The 16,946-nt window shown below is 42.9% G+C and overlaps 1 protein-coding gene and 1 long non-coding RNA gene across 2 annotated transcripts; both read right to left on the minus strand.

Moving 5' to 3' along the window:
* Positions 1-1,571: 1,571 nt before the first annotated feature.
* LOC311055645 (glucose-6-phosphatase catalytic subunit 1-like) lies at positions 1,572-5,717 on the minus strand (the record flags this gene model as incomplete). The annotated part of the gene is made up of 6 exons (XM_084071898.1): positions 5,406-5,717; positions 3,960-4,184; positions 3,221-3,330; positions 2,746-2,851; positions 2,345-2,460; positions 1,572-2,113 (listed from the first exon to the last, which is right to left on the minus strand). Exons 2-6 carry the CDS (start codon positions 4,175-4,177, stop codon positions 1,572-1,574), a joined length of 1,092 nt encoding a protein of 363 aa, XP_083928024.1. The 5' UTR covers positions 4,178-4,184; positions 5,406-5,717.
* Positions 5,718-9,085: 3,368 nt separating this feature from the next.
* Positions 9,086-13,346, minus strand: LOC311055470. The gene is made up of 6 exons (XR_014601794.1): positions 13,210-13,346; positions 12,651-12,691; positions 11,627-11,752; positions 11,079-11,161; positions 10,315-10,516; positions 9,086-9,532 (listed from the first exon to the last, which is right to left on the minus strand). It is a non-coding gene; the product is annotated as an uncharacterized lncRNA (long non-coding RNA).
* Positions 13,347-16,946: the final 3,600 nt, after the last annotated feature.

A 16,946-nucleotide genomic window follows, 5' to 3' on the forward strand; every position in this document is an offset into this window, starting at 1 on the left:
TGAGAATTCAACAGTTTTTCAAAAAATACCCCTCCCCTCTCTCTCCTCTTTTTATCTCTCTCTATCTCATTATCCCCCCTTTCCGTTTTCCGTTTCTTTCCCTTTAACCCAGTCTCTTTCTCTCCCTTTTTGTGAATTTATTTAATCGCTCCTTATCTCTCTCTCTCTCTCTCTCTCTCTCTCTCTCTCTCTCTCTCTCTCTCTCTCTCTCTCTCTCTCTCTCTCTCTCTCTCTCTCTCTCTCGCTCTCTGTCTCTCTCTCCCTCATCCTGTCCTATTCCACTTGTCCTCCCTACATTCCACTACTATACAGTAATAGTTCATTCAGACTTCAGACAAGCAGAGATGGTCTCTCTCTCTCTCTCTCTCTCTCTCTCTCTCTCTCTCTCTCTCTCTCTCTCTCTCTCTCTCTCGCTCTCTCGCTCTCTCGCTCTCTCGCTCTCTCTCCCCCCTCTCTCTGCCTCTCTCTCTCTCTATAACCTCCAGTCTTGTGACATCTGGAAGACTCCATACAACCACATCTGGACTTTTTCGTTGTTTTTAACCATAAGTGGACCACTGTGGAAAAACATCTCTTTATTTTCTCCCCCATGACAGTGGCCATTAGTCTAAATAAGTGTGTAAACATACTGTAAATACCAAACTCAACAAGTCAAACCCCTATATAACCCCTGTATACTGGACAACAAATCAGATACATACTCTCACAGACAACTTTATCAGACACGCCTGTCCATTAACTCAAATTAGCCAATTGCCATCATCCCCATTCTGAGCAGAATGAGGAAGAAAGATGATTAAATGAAAAGACAGGAAGAGGACCATCATGAAAAGTCTATTTCAAATGTCATGTAAATATTGAACTGATCTATGACCTTAGGATTATTTAAAGCAGGGCTTTGATTACATTCTCAGTCCAGGGAGAAGACAGAGTGAATTGAGTTGCATTGTGGGAACCACCATACTGCAGTCTTTACAATAATGTACAGTTGCAATACATACAATAAATACAATACATTGCCATTCATTTTATTGTCATAGATGTGACAGTGGAAGGCGTCTATAATTATACCATTATGGACCCCTTATGAAGAAGAGGTTTTCCCCGGCAGCTGTCAGAGCCGTAAACAAACACATGGACAATAGGGGGGAAAGAGGAAAAACAGAATAAAAAATGTGTCTGCATTCAGAACTGTAATTATTCCTGTACAGACTTCTCAAATCGCTATTGCACAATACGTATATAAATGTATCTGTATATCATTATACCTTATTGCACATCGTATGCCTCACTGGACATTCTATAGGTTTAAATCCAGTCACTAATCTACCCCCTCCCCTCCCTCTTGCTGATATAAACCCTCATGATTCTTCTTGATTATACCAATACAAATGTACATGTTTTTCTTTGTGAGCTGTTGTGAGCTTATATTAGCTGCTATTTTTTGAAACATCTTGGATCTTGGTCTAAAATCTTCTCTTCTAAGGCACAACATCTTTTCAGATGGGGGTCTGTGCCCAAATACATGTCAATGTGGGCGTCCATGACATGAATATGTTTGAGAACCAGTGTCAAAGATGTTTCTTCACCCTGCGGCACAGTGCGCCGGCCACGCAGTACGGCACGATGGCCACAGTGGCCAGAGGTACCATGGCACTCTTACAGAATGACAGGAGATAGAACAGAATCCTACTGTGTGCAGGCAGCCTGAACGCAGAGTCAAATAAATGCAACAGCGCCACGGAGACAATGATACATCCCGACCTGTAGGTGGCACCAGCACCACCAGCACCAACAACACCGCCGTTACCAGCCAGTATCCTCTTGGTCTCTGCATAGAGAGGAGAGTGGAGACCCAAGCCCAGACCAAACAGGGTGCCGGTGTTTCGGAACAGGCTGGCGAAGGGGCTGGTGTCCATGTTGACCCACTCCGGTCGGTGGCACCAGCGCTGGGCCTTGTCCAGGGTCCAGAGGAGGTCCACCCCCACCGCCTGCAGGAGGAGGTAGAGGAGGAGAGCCACGGAGATGAGGAAGACGGTGGTGTGGAGGTAGCGGTGAAGACTGGCCCCGTAGATCCACTGGAGGCGGTTGAAGGTCTCTGCGATCAGGATGCCTGAGGAAACGACGACATGGGAGAGAGTAAATGGGAACAGAACATGTTAGAAAGAGAATTTCGTCCAAGTAGCTCAAGTGGTTTTAGTTGCTTAATTACAAAGAAAATTGAGGGTTGTTGTGAGACAGAGACAGAGACAGAGACAGAGACAGAGACAGAGACAGAGACAGATGGAGAGAGCAGAGCTTGAGGAAAAGACATAGGAGGGAGAGAGTTGTGTGTTGCACTGACCTATGATTACACCAGCGATGACCTGGTGAGGGAAGTGAGCAGCCAGGAATACCCGGGAGAGGCCCACACACACCTGAACACACCAAAACACCATCCACATGGACCCACACACACACCTGGGAGGAGAGAGATAAACAGGGTTAGAGTCATACGGTTTTACACACACACGCACACACGCACGCACACATGCACAGAATCACGACACAGGCACGCACGCACGCACGCACGCACGCACGCACGCACGCACGCACGCACGCACGCACGCACGCACGCACGCACGCACACACACACACACACACACACACACACACACACACACACACACATACACACACACAGAGAAAGTCCTGTTCAATTGTTCCTACTCGCAAGTCCAACGCAGTCACAGAGGTTGACCTCACCACTTCCTGATGCGACTTCCTTGTTCCTTCAGCACTGTGGCGAGGAGCGATGACATCATGGCGTAGTAAACCCCTGCAGCCCCCATGGCGTGACCTGATGGACTTCCTGTCAGAAGAGGAGGTTGTCTGATGATACGGCACATGTCATAAGTTACACTTTTACCTCAAACAAACTGCCTACTGTGAATGTCAATTTGATGTCAAGTTGAGATTTCTTTTTCCCATCCATCAACACAGTGAAATGTATCTTAATTTAACTTTGAAAGTGCAAGTGTTCATTTGTACACTTACACTCTCAAATGGTAAAAACTACCCCCGCCCCCCCCACCCCCACCCCCTCCATTAGTTTTGCGGTTTTGCTTTGTTTTTACAAATCGTAATAGTTCTTCAGAGAAAACCACAAAGCGAGAAAGAGACTACAAAGAGAGACAGAGAGAAGAGTGAAGCATGACAAAGAGAGAGAGAGAGTTCCCACCTGGTCCAGTCTCACAGGTCATGGGGAACTGCTCGATCATTGGCTGGGAGGAGTTGCCATAGTAACCTGTCTCCTGAACCCACCAATAGGGACGCTCTCCAAACAGCAGCCTGAGCAGAATGACATTGTTCAAGTTCAAGTTCCTTGTATTGTCATTCATAACTTTACATCAGAGCTACACAGCAGAACGAAATTACATTGCAATGGCAGTGGCACCATTAAAGGCACCATGCAGGTGTACGCTATTGTTTTCAATATTTAAATTAACTCTAAGTTATATCTTCAATAAAATCAGACACAGAATAGGGCAGCGATTGCCAACCTATGAGCCGGGGCCCACTGGTGGGCCGTCAGGATACAAGTGGGACCCCAAATAATTGGCAAAACACTAAGATTTGATTAGATTTGATTTGAATATAACATTCATTTAATAAAATAATGTATTTGTCTTATCTTTATGACCTTGAAAAAATAGTTTTCATTGTGATACGATAAATAGGAACTTAAATGTATATATACTACATTAGTACCATTCATGCAAGCCGGAACACAATCGATTGAGTAATCATAATTCAATCAGTAATCGATTGAAAGGCCATCCATCTGACCACTAAACACGGCAGCCACGTTAAGTGGTCAGATGGGTGGTTTCAAGTGGGCCCTGATCCAGAAAACGTTGGGAACCGCTGACCTATAGAGTTGCATGGCCCTTTAAGTGGTTAAATTGTCAATCACTCACCATTTCAGTATGAGATTGAACCAGTCCCCCACCGCCGCCACCCAGACCAGCTTGACCCCTACAGGCTGCCGTAGGTGGAACCAGACGGGGAAGAATAGGAAGAAGGTGTTCCTTAGGTCTGTTGCCGTGGAGACGTGCAGGAAGTATCCCTGGCTGTGTCTGTAGTGAGTCTGCAGGTATTGTGTGGCACTCACTCCAGAACTATGAACCAAGTCCATCACTCTGCTGTTTTACGGGACAGACACCGGAAAGCAATGATGCAGTGTGTGTGTGTGTGTGTGTGTGTGTGTGTGTGTGTGTGTGTGTGTTACTGTGTTATGTACAATAACAACTTCCATGAACGTTTCTCAGCATGGTGGCGTGTTTGCTCGGCACAGGACTTTGTTGTACATCATTTACAGTTTAGACAATTAGCAGATAACAAAGTGCAAGTTCAGAGTATGGCATGAACAATCAGTAACAAACAACAGGGTAAACTAGAAAATGTGCTCCTCGGAGCACAGGTCTCCGCCAGTACTGTTCCTGATTAATCCTGTCTTAAGTGTTACTTGATTAATCCTGTCTTAAGTGTTACTCCGCCATTTCTCAGCCATTTCGTGATTACTCCTGTCTTACCTCACTTTGAAAGAGGCTAAGACTCTTTCAAAGTGACACATATATTTATAGGCCGCTGATACGTCATGCGTCTCACTAGCCAATCAGAGCACACTCTTTCAACGTATTGTCACGTGTCACGTGAGGCTTGACCAATGTTAGCTTGGCCGAGGGGGGGGGGGCGGAAAGTGAAAACATAGTCTCCTGGCGGAGACAACAATGATCAAATATTTAGATTGCAAAGCAAACAAGTAATATATCTGTCTAAACAACATGCTTTCTAATTAACATTCTTGACTTATATGGTCAAGCAATCAATATAGTATAACTAGCATCTATAAAGAAATAGACATGTGAAACAAGGAATAAAGGCTTGTAGGGGGTGAGGTAGAGTCTGAAAAGATATAAAACTAGAAAAAGTGCTCATCGGACGGATCTTGATCACATGACTATAGAGATCATGCGTACCGATTTACGTGAAATTTGGATACAATCTGAAGGAGTAATCAAAAAATGTGTTTTACATAAGTAGGCCTCCTGGTGGCGCTATAAAAGGCAGATGTGAAAAATGCAGGGTGTGTGTGTGTGTGTGTGTGTGTGTGTGTGTGTGTGTGTGTGTGTGTGTGTGTGTGTGTGTGTGTGTGTGTGTGTGTGTGTGTGTGTGTGTGGCAGAGTGGCTCACAGCATCATCGGCCTGATGACCTGAAACTCTAATATCTCCACTGGGTCTATATAGGGAATTCCCTTTAGTCTAGCGGATTCCGGAATTCCGGGCGTTACACATGTTCATCTAAACAGAGTAAATAGAATGTCATTTTGCAAAAAGAATGAACATGATAGAGTCATACTTACAACGTGTGCTGGTGTCCTGTTTGTAATGTCCTCCCGCTGCCTCTGAGTATCGGTGCCTAATGTGAATCTAAACGACAATACAGCAGACCCTCTTAAAGCCTGCTGCAATATCTGCTATAAATGGAAGTCCTATCTCCACAGCCATGGGGGTGTCCTCAGCTCAAGTGACCTCAGAGGTGTCCACTGAAATGCCTGCTGACTGTTTGCATGATACGAGAGTCTGTTGTGTGTTCCATTGTTGAGTGTGTACGCAGTAGGATATTGGTGTGTGAGTTGTGCATGAACTGAATATTGTACAAAAACACTGGTATTCCAAAATGATGTGCGAACATAGTCTCGTATGTATTTTTGTCCAAATGAGGTGTGTGTGTGTGTGTGTGTGTGTGTGTGTGTGTGTGTGTGTGTGTGTGTGTGTGTGTGTGTGTGTGTGTGTGTGTGTGTGTGTGTGTGTGTGTGTGTGTGTGTGTGTGTCTAATATGTATGCCAGTGTGACAGCCCCCGTCTCTTTTATACCCTGAGGAAGTACCTGGCCACACTGCCATTAGGCATGGACTTTGGCCTGGATGGCTACCGAGAGAGAGAGAGAGAGAGAGAGAGAGAGAGAGAGAGAGAGAGAGAGAGAGAGAGAGAGAGAGAGAGAGAGAGAGAGAGAGAGAGGGAAATAGAGAAGAGAGAGAGGATAACATCATGCTCTCAGCGCCTGATGGAGCCACACGGAATCATGACTGTCCTGGTCTGTTGGGTAGTGACGAATACATGCATTGACTCGTGTACACACACACACACACACACACACACACACACACACACACACACACACACACACACACACACACACACACACACACACACACACACACACACACACACACACACACACACACACACACAGCCTCGCACGGCCCAGCACCCAAAATATCTCCCGTTTCCATAGCAGAATATAGTAGGCCTACCCTCTCTCAAATCCACAGCTATGCATAGCAGACTACGGTCATTGACACTCCTTTAGTGTAAATGGAGATCATTGCTTCTTGCCTAACGATGTAATGTAAAGTGGCCAATTGTCCTGTACACCAATGCAAATGGCTGTTGTTAATAAAACTGTTTATCAACAACAAATCACAGAAAATCCAGTGCAAAATACATACAAATAAAAACAAAAGTTGCAGCAAACTGTATCAACACAGTCCGGGGGAAGAGCAAATGCAGTCCTCACTTTAGTCCATCGAAACATAGGCTGCACTAGCGCTCCTGTTTTCGTGTATTGAGGGGCAGGTGTATAGAGGCGCGGAGAGATTGCGGCTGATCCCATTGGTTCACCGATCTGTCCGTCAATCCTCGCCCGTTAACACAACATTACGAGCGACGCCCACTGCACTCTGGTTGGTTGGGGAAATGAAACACTTCCTATACCGGGTACACCGACGCGCTCCGCCAGGCTTTTATTTTTTAGCAAAACTAAACAATAAAAGCCTGGAGATCGAGGCTAATCGAAACATGACCACGGCCAATCAGTAGCAAGCGGCGTTACATGTCATCTTGTTTGGCCCTGTTTGGCCTGCCTCAGACCTCTCAGGGAGCGGGGCCAAAATTGGCACCCTTTACGGCCCCTTTCAGCCCCACTGAGCCCAACTTTGGCCCGGGTCCTTGTATATGGAAACGAATGCACATGCAGGTGGTGTGGTGTGGTGTGGTGCGGTGTGGTGCGGTGCTGGGCTGCTATGTGGAAACGCAGCCGGTACAGAGATTCTTCAGACCACAGCCATGCACAGAGACTGAGATAACTCTCATACTGCATGGGAAGTACTGTAGGTCAGTGATTTAACTCCAGGCCAGGTGTGTCTGATCTCCAGGTCCACAGTGAGGTATCTGTCCTTTGTGCTGAACTGTCTCTATCCTTGGTCCTGAAGCCTCTCCCCAGTTCTAACCAGTGGAGGACCTACGCACGCACGCACGCACGCACGCACGCACGCACGCACGCACACACACTCACTCTCACTCTCTCTCTCTCTCTCTCTCTCTCTCTCTCTTCATTGTTTACTCCTCCCGCCACCATCTCCAGCTGCCCATTGTCAAACCATCCTCCTCAAATCATCACTCAAGCTTTCTCTCTGTCCATTTTACCCGAATCCTCTAACTAGATGTACAATCCTTCCATCCCTCTCCAACACCTCTATATTATGTCTGCATGCCCCCCCCCCTCTCTCTCTCTCTCTCTTGTCTTCCATCTTTTGCACTTATTCCTCCTGTTTCCTAGCTAACCTCTTTCCCTATTTGTTCTATTGTTCCATCTTCTTGTCTCCATATACTTCTTGCCTCATGCTCTCATCTCCACAGTTGCATGACTTAGGGTTTGAGTGCCTGGCGCAAGGGCAGGTCAACACAGTTTCATCCAATCCAAATTCTGTTTTGTTCTCTTCCCCTCAAGTGGCAATTTGTCAGTCATAAGCTTCTACCTCTCCTTCCTTCTTTCCTTCCTTTCCCTCCCTCCCTCCTTCCCCCTCCCACATCCTTTCTTTTCCTCTACCACCCCTATATCACATGGTTAGAATAAACTATATAGCAAACGGCTCATTAATCTAATGCCTCTGTGTACACTGGCCTGTCTCACCGAGGAACCAGGTCATACACACACAGCATAACACAGTGACCTATCATGTACATAACACAGACATACAGACACCTCGACCTCCTTCTCTCCCTTTCTCAGCCATGGCCTCCTTCATAATGCCCCCTTTCCCTTAATCCCTACTTTCTTCTTTTGTCCATTTCACCTCCTCTTATTTCTCAACTCTTCCCACCATCCCTGGGCAAGTTGTTGCAAGATAAAGCGTTACACACATTCACACGCTCACAGCTGGGAGCCATCACAGGAACTGGAGGATTAAGAGGTTAATTTAGAGCCTTGCTCAAGGGCAGCTCACCAATCTCCCCCTGCAACAATTTTCCCAATTGGAATTTAAACCACAAACTTACACCCCTTCCTGTCCCCCCATGCATCATGCAGTTAGCATAAAGCCCCCTCTTCCATGCACTATGACGTTAGCATAAAGCCCCCCTCTTCTATGCACTATGACGTTAGCATAAAGACCCCCTCTTCTATGCACTATGACGTTAGCATAAAGCCCCCCTCTTCCATGCACTCCCTGCTGAAAAAAACAGCTTAGACCAGCCTAAGCTGGACCAGCTGGTTTTAGCTGGTTTTAGCTGGTCTTGGTGGTTGACCAGCTTAAGGTGTGTTTTCGCCAGTTTTAGGTGTGTTTTCGCCAGCTTAAGCTGTGTTTTCGCCACTTTTTAGCTGGTCTTGGTGGTTGACCAGCTTAAGCTGGTAGGTTTTGCTGGTTTAAGCTGGTAGCTGGTTTAAGCTGGTAGCTGGTTTAAGCTGGTAGCTGGTATTTATGATGATTTTGCTGGTCAAGGCTGGTTTAAGCTGGTAGCTGGTATTTATGATGGTTTAGCTGGTTTAAGCTGGTAGCTGGTTTAAGCTGGTTTAAGTCTGTTTTTTATTGTATTCAGGTGTATTCTGGTATGCAGTGAACAACTTTGCTGGAGAGGATGCATGATCATGGTAAATTTCAGCCAGGTGCCCACAGCACGTGGTATATTTAAAAAACAGTAGCCTACAGTAGCCTATATAAAAGTGAGCAAAATCCACAAAGGAATAAATAATCATGTATCAATTTCATACATAACAATACTTTATTAAACACTTATGAAAAAACTCAAAAACAACATTTAAATAACAAATAAATGTATAAATAAACACATAAATACATGAACTTCAACCTGAGGAACACACTAACACACACACAGTGTTCAAATGACTGGAAAAGAGTGAGAGAATATGAAAAATCGGACAGATCAGTCTTGATTACATGACTATGGAGATACTGTATACCAATTTGTGTGATGTTTGGAAAACATCTGTAAAGTTGTAGCCAAAAATGTGTCTTGCAAAAATCGGCCTGCTGGTGGCGCTATAAAGCATTACCCCCATATCAACCCCCCCCCCCCCCCCCCTACACAGACACACAATTTCTTGTCCTTTCTATTGATGTCCTGGCCATGGTCCATAGCCTTCCTCTTTGTGAGAATGTTCTGCCCCTGCAGCCACCAATGGAAACAGTCTGAAAGAAAAAAACAAGAACCCCCAACAATTAAACAAATATAATTAGCTTATACTGCATGCGGTGAGTTGTATGAATTGTGATGTTTTGAGAAAAAACTTAAAGTAACTTAAACTTCACCCATTTTCAACCTTATCTTCATATAACTGGTCCTCGCTAATGTTCATTATGCAATGGCACCATTTTTGTCTTTTGGTCATTTCAGAAACCTGACTACCAGTGACATCACCAATGAAGATCCCAAGCTAATAGAAACTACAGTGTGTCTCTACCTGGAAAGTTTGCATGCAGAAGTAGAAGCCATTGTTCTTGCATTAATAATGAACAAATAAAGTTGTTCTAAATGACCAAAACCTGCCTACCGATGATGTCAAAGGTAGGCAGGTTTCTAAACTGTCCACGACCTATCAACGAAACACAGAGTGAGTAGACATAAAAAATGTTCAGCCCTAAAATCGATTATTTTATTACAATAGAGTATTTTCTTTTATGATTGATTAATAAGCTTAATATAATCTCTTTTCCAGAAGGTGACATTCCCGTTTCCCGTTCAGTTTTTCATAGCTTCATTTGATTGGCTCGGCAGCAGATATAAATTGGAGACACGTGTTTCTGGTTGAAACAGTATGCTGCTGAGACAACCAAATGAAGGTATGAAAAACTGAACAGGTAACGCTAACGGGAATTCCACCTTCTGGAAAAGAGAACTACAGTCATGCACAGAGCAGATTGAATTATGAGATCAAGTCATAATGAACCCCCCCACCCCTCAGTAAACATACCTCTGAGTCCTGCGGTCAGGGGGGTTTGGCCTCCCCCTTGCTAGTGGGACATTCTTTGTAAGGCTCCTGCATGGTCTTCAGGGTTGTTGTCCCCCAAATGGCAAAAGCTAGCTCCTTCATGAACAGGGAGTCCTTGGTGTTTGCTGCCTGCCACCATCTTCCAGATCTCCTTTTCGAGCCACACACCAGAGCCAATGTGGACCTGAAACAGAAGAAAACAACACATGTTTTAGAAATTAAAAAACATTTTACCATGACATTTCCCAGACTCATTTTTGACAAAAGCAGGCACACTTCAAATAGAATTTACTGTAAAGAAATTACATTTTCAAGGACCCCCAAATGTGGACCCATCTAGAAAAGAGTTGGTGCCATGGACCTCCAATAGAGAAGATGTTAATTGTTGGATTAGATTTAGTACAGAATTCTACAACTGTCTATACTGTAGGTGGGGAGAGTTAAAGTAATTCTTATACAGTACATTGTCATTGGATTACATTCTAGCTGGTAAAATAGTAGTGAAATTAACCTTTTCCACCTGGCATCCCTATTTTGTGCATGCCATAGGCAAAACTGTTCAAAAATAGTTCAAAAATAGCAAAACATAGCTGATCTACAAGCTCACGATGCATCATGACACGTTGCCTATTTTTGAAATGGTGCTTTTGTGCTTAACTGTTTCTTATTTAGCTGGGGACACTGTGAAACCCCCTGGGACCCCACTTTTAAGAACCACTGTCCTACACAGTATGTTTCTTCAATACCTTGTCACTGTTGGTGTCAAACATCCCAGGTGTCGATGCCAAATCGTCTGACTCGGGGGAAGAGGAAACGGAGGAAGTTGCAACTGAAAATGTAGAGAATCATATTTAAGCTCCTTTTGGCAGTATCACAGTACTTATATTGTACACATTGTCACCTTTTCCGTAGAACAGTATCACTGTCTAAACACACCTATGCTGTCACTGGTTTGCTTATCTGCAGCAGGGATGTCAGGCTTTAATGCAGAGCTATATTGGGGCCCTTCCTCCAGTTTCTGTTTTGCAATCTCTAATTTGTTGCATCTTAAAGCATGAACAGGGTACGAAAAATAAAAACTGAATTGATGTATGCCTTAGTAGGATACCAGTTTAATAATGAACCTAGCATCTGTCCACTCCATATAACATGCTTTCTATATAATGTTTTTTAACATTTGTGGTCAAGATCTAAGTAAAAAAGAACATGAGAACAAATAACCAACATATAGATATATACAAAAAGAGAAGAGCAAACTCATGCAATTGTTTCGTTAAAATTAGTAATTGCTTACTTAGTTTTAAGATGCTGTAGGTCCAGCTCCAACTCTTTGGCTTTCTTCTGGGTATGACTGTACTTGACATTTCGTCGTGGATAGCTTGGGTAACAGCATCTCCACCGTATTCAGACGAGTCAGAGTCTAAAGGTAGTGCAAGTGATATATTTTGGATAAAACAAGATGTTTTTTGTTAGAAAGTTAAAGTGGAATAAAATGTAATTTTATGCAACCTGTATCGTAGAGTATATTAATACAATAACTTATACAATCTGTATGTTAGAGTATGTTAATACAAATAATACTATATAACTTATATAATTGGGGTGGTTGTATTTCGTCTCCCTGCTCTTCTATTGAGACATTTAGATGGTGTCAAGGTCATGTCTCACCTAGGCACAGGATCTGACATGAATTTTGATCTGATGGTCAAGATTCAATTTATCCCCTGAGCAAGCAGGCCGGCTCTATTAGCTCAAAGGTAAAAGGTTACAGCACTTGCTCAGGAAACCGGGTTCAAATCCGGGGTAGAAGAGGAAAGTTACATAGTGCAGCTTTAACCCATTAAGACCTGGGGCCGATTCTAAAAATGTTCTCTAAATCCTAAAAGTTTTTGAACATAAAAGGATAAAGATTTGAGGTACAAATGTTCGCTTTAAAAAACATATATTCAAAGATTTTCAAAAATAGCAGATCTACAAGCTCATAGCGTGCCACTCTGTGTCACGCTATGAGCTTGTAGATCTGCTATTTTTGAAGCCAAAGGTCTAGCCAAAGAAATAAAAAAAATTACACAAATGCGTTCCTGGTCTAAATGGGTTAAAGCAGGGGTCTCTCCATCTCTCTCTAGACAATTCAGTTTCAAATTTTGTATGCCCACTTCTTTGTGTCATCACTTCCAATTGCACTTATTTATCCTGTATCCTGTATGAGTTCTGATTGGTTAAATTTGGGCTTACTAAAGAGGTGGAGAGTCTGGGAGACCCCTGTTACTGAACAAGCAATGATTACTTTAATATTTAACAAAACAATATCACTTTACCTTCAAACGGTTTTCTTCTCTTTGTGGGAGGGGTAGTAGGGCTGCAAACCATTCGTTTTGGCCACACACGCACACACACACACACACACACACACACACACACACACACACACACACACACACACACACACACAGATAAGGAATCATTATTGTTCAGAGTTCACGGGATATAGGCAGGCTATTAAAACACTCTGTAGCTTCATCACTGAAAGCGTCTCTCTCTCTCTCTCTCTCTCTCTCTCTCTCTCTCTCTCTCTCTCTCTCTCTCTCTTCTCTCTCTCTCTCTCTCTCTCTCTCTCTCTCTCTTTTGAGCAGCACAGGTACTGTACAGACAGTAGCATATATTATAAATTATATTGTATATCCCACTATCATTTCTTGTAATTATTGTCATAATACCTTTATCAAGACAAATTACATAACTAAACAATGTGTCGTGACCATAGAGTTGGTTCATGATGACTTGTGATTGACTTCAAAAACATCAAGACATGCAGCCTACGCACTTATTTAGGCTAAAAAGCCTACATAAATAGTATTTCTGTGTGTCAACACTCACCTAAAATGTCCTCCGCTTCTTCTTCTTTCTTTTATCTTCTCTGAAGACGGTTTATAATTCTTTTTGAATCCAAAGCAACACAATTTGTCTAACTTTCTTTAGACTAAAAGTCTTTATTCCCGCTGCGTCGCGAGCCAGTGTCTCGAGCCAGTGTTGCCAGATTGTGTGAGAGAAATAAGGAGCCAGGTCTATGAAAACAAGCCTGCACTTTAAACCACACATTGGCTCTTTGAAAATAGCCGATCTACAAGCTCACCGTGCGTCGCATTTGCGACACGTTGTGAGCTTGTAGATCTGCCATTTTCAAAAAGAAAAGGTGAAATATTTGGAATATTATTTGAAACAGATAGGAGTCTGCGAAAAAAGACATTCATTTCGTCATCCTTGACATGCAAATGTTTGAGAACTGGTTTAAACATTTTTTTTAAATGGAAGCAAGCCCAAATAACTACAATTTAGAAACAAGCCCCCCCCCCCCAAAAAAGCAACCCGCAACTACCAATATTTACAAGCAACTTTACAGAAAAACAAGCCCAAAGTCGCTTATAATAAGCAGATATGGCAACACTGCTCATGGCCCAGAATGCATTGCTTGTAAAAAACAAACAAACAGATCTACAAGCTCACAACGCATCGAATTGCGACAAGATGTAGATCTTTAGATCTGTTCATTTTAGTCATCAATTATTTAGAATCAATCTAGCATATTATTTGCCATTTGCCATATTAAGTAAATATGTTATTGGATGCATGTTGTCATAATAATAATAATAATAATAATAATAATGTATATTATTATTATTATTATTATTATTATTACATATTATTTATATCACATCACAAGAAAAGAAGAAAATAAAAAAATAAAATAATATTAACAATAAGGGTAATAATAATAATAATGATAATAATAATATGCTGTATATATACTGGTTGGGGGCAATTGTAACTGAAGATAATCTTCAAAGTCTAATGTTGGCAGGTATTATGTCTCCCCGGATCCAAACAGTTAAAATAGCAGATCTGAAAGCTCACAACGCGTCCCGGGCTTGTAGATCTGCTATTTTCACTGTGTGTGTTTTTTTTATTTATTAATTGATGGAATTTCTTCTTTTTTTATTTATTAATTAAATTATTTTGAGAAATCTTAAATATTTGTTTTTTTATTGATGAAGATTTTAGATTTGTGGGTGGGAAATCTTTTGAAAGAATAATATAAAATATTTTTGTAGGAAACGGAAAAAAATATTATTCAGGGTTTACAAAAAATATACATTTACATGACATGCAAATAAGCATTGAAAAGGTCTTAAAGGTCCTTAAATTGTCACTTCACTGTCATCTGGGGACCACCCCAGATCATGTGGGGACCCCCCATGTGGGTCCCGACCCACATGTTGAGAACCACTGATCTAACCAACTTGACCAGCTTCATTGCTGGTCTGTCCAGCCATCTGACCAGCTAAGTCCAGCTGGTAAGCTGGTCTTTGCTGGTCTGTCCAGTGTCCAGCCATCTGACCAGCTAAGTCCAGCTAGTAAGCTGGTATTTGCAGGTCAGTCCACCCATTTGACCAGCAAAGACCAGCTACCAGCTTGGCTTTGCTGGTCAGTCCAGCCAGCCAGCTGGCTGACCAGCAAAGACCAGCAGAATCCAGCTTAGTGACCAGCTACCAACTACACTGGCAAACCAGCCTGACCAGCCTGACCAACTGGTATGCCATCTAAACCAGCTTAAGACCAGCCAAGACCAGCTAATACCAGCTAAAACCAGCTAAAACCAGCAACCATCATAAGCTGGTTTGTGCTGGTTTTTTCAGCAGGGCTATGACGTTATTAGCATAAAGCCCCCTCTTCTATGCACTATGACGTTAGCATAAAGCCCCCCTCTTCCATGCACTATGACGTTATTAGCATAAAGCCCCCCTCTTTATGCACTATGACGTTAGCATAAAGCCCCCCTCTCCCATGCACTATGACGTTATTAGCATAAAGCCCCCTCTTCCATGCACTATGACGTTAGCATAAAGCCCCCTCTTCCATGCACTATGACGTTAGCATAAAGCCCCCTCTTCCATGCACTATGACGTTATTAGCATAAAGCCCCCTCTTCCATGCACTATGACGTTAGCATAAAGCCCCCCTCTTCCATGCACTATGACGTTATTAGCATAAAGCCCCCCTCTTCCATGCACTATGATGTTAGCATAAAGCCCCCCTCTTCCATGCACTATGACGTTATTAGCATAAAGCCCCCTCTTCCATGCACTATGACGTTAGCATAAAGCCCCCTCTTCCATGCACTATGACGTTAGCATAAAGCCCCCTCTTCCATGCACTATGACGTTAGCATAAAGCCCCCCTCTTCCATGCACTATGACGTTAGCATAAAGCCCCCTCTTCCATGCACTATGACGTTAGCATAAAGCCCCCCTCTTCCATGCACTATGACGTTAGCATAAAGCCCCCCTCTTTATGCACTATGACGTTAGCATAAAGCCCCCTCTTCTATGCACTATGACGTTAGCATAAAGCCCCCCTCTTCTATGCACTATGACGTTAGCATAAAGCCCCCCTCTTCTATGCACTATGACGTTAGCATAAAGCACCCTCTTCTATGCACTATGACGTTAGCATAAAGCACCCTCTCCCATGCACCATGCGGTTAGTGTTGCTGTACAGCAGTGGTTCATTACTCTAATAGCTCTGTATACACTGGCTTGTCTCCACTGAGAAATCAAGTTATATACACACAGCTGCTGGGAACCAGTTACGCAAAGATACCATATTTATTTATTTATGTATGTATATATGTATGTGTGTATGTGTGTATGTGTGTATGTGTGTATGTGTGTGTGTGTGTGTGTGTGTGTGTGTGTGTGTGTGTGTGTGTGTGTGTGTGTGTGTGTGTGTGTGTGTGTGTGTGTATCTATCTATCTATCTATCTGTCTGTCTGTTTGTTTGTTGATTTGTTTGTTTGTTCATTTATTTATAAAATAGGACATCAGAGTAAGGTTTGCGGAAACGTGTGATGTGATTTAGAACAAGAGGGGAAAGAATGAATTGGGAACCTCCAGAGATGGGTTTTGGCAGCTGTCTGTGCGCCAAATAATAAACCATCCATGATCACACAAATCCACTCATAACAGGTTGTGACCTTGTGGTGAAAATCGTATTTCCTCATCCGTAAGTTTCGTGTCAGAGTGTTGTGTGTTCTTTTGGGATACGACAGGACAGACAGACTCTGGCAAGAGAAGAACAGAAGACCAAAACAGAAAACAAAATAATAGAATAGAATCTTTGTTGAACATTTTGGCTTCTATTTGATAGAATTAAAAACAGGTACGATGCAATCAATACGATCAATCAATCAAAGAAAAAAAATACCACAAGACACAGTCTCACATTCCACTTAAATGATCATAGAAAAGCAAAGGAACATTAACCATTCAGACTATAAGCCCACATCATATCACACAGCTTTTAGAGTATTTTACATTTTAAAGAAACATGATAGCAAACTCTTGCTGTTAAGAAAAACAGAAGGAGAAGGAGACAAACACTAATGGCTGGGTCATAACTGGTGGATTGTACAGAAGGACAGATACAACAGCACCCTCTAGCAGATTTCAGGGAGTACTATTGCGCTACAAGAGAACAATAAACTAACAAACGTTTGTGGTCTGATCCTCCAGCTGTGTGTGTGTGTGTGTGTGTGTGTGTGTGTGTGTGTGTGTGTG

The sequence above is a fragment of the Gymnoscopelus microlampas genome (assembly GCF_963454915.1).
Source record: "Gymnoscopelus microlampas genome assembly, chromosome: 11".
In the NCBI taxonomy this organism is placed as follows: Eukaryota; Metazoa; Chordata; class Actinopteri; order Myctophiformes; family Myctophidae; genus Gymnoscopelus; species Gymnoscopelus microlampas.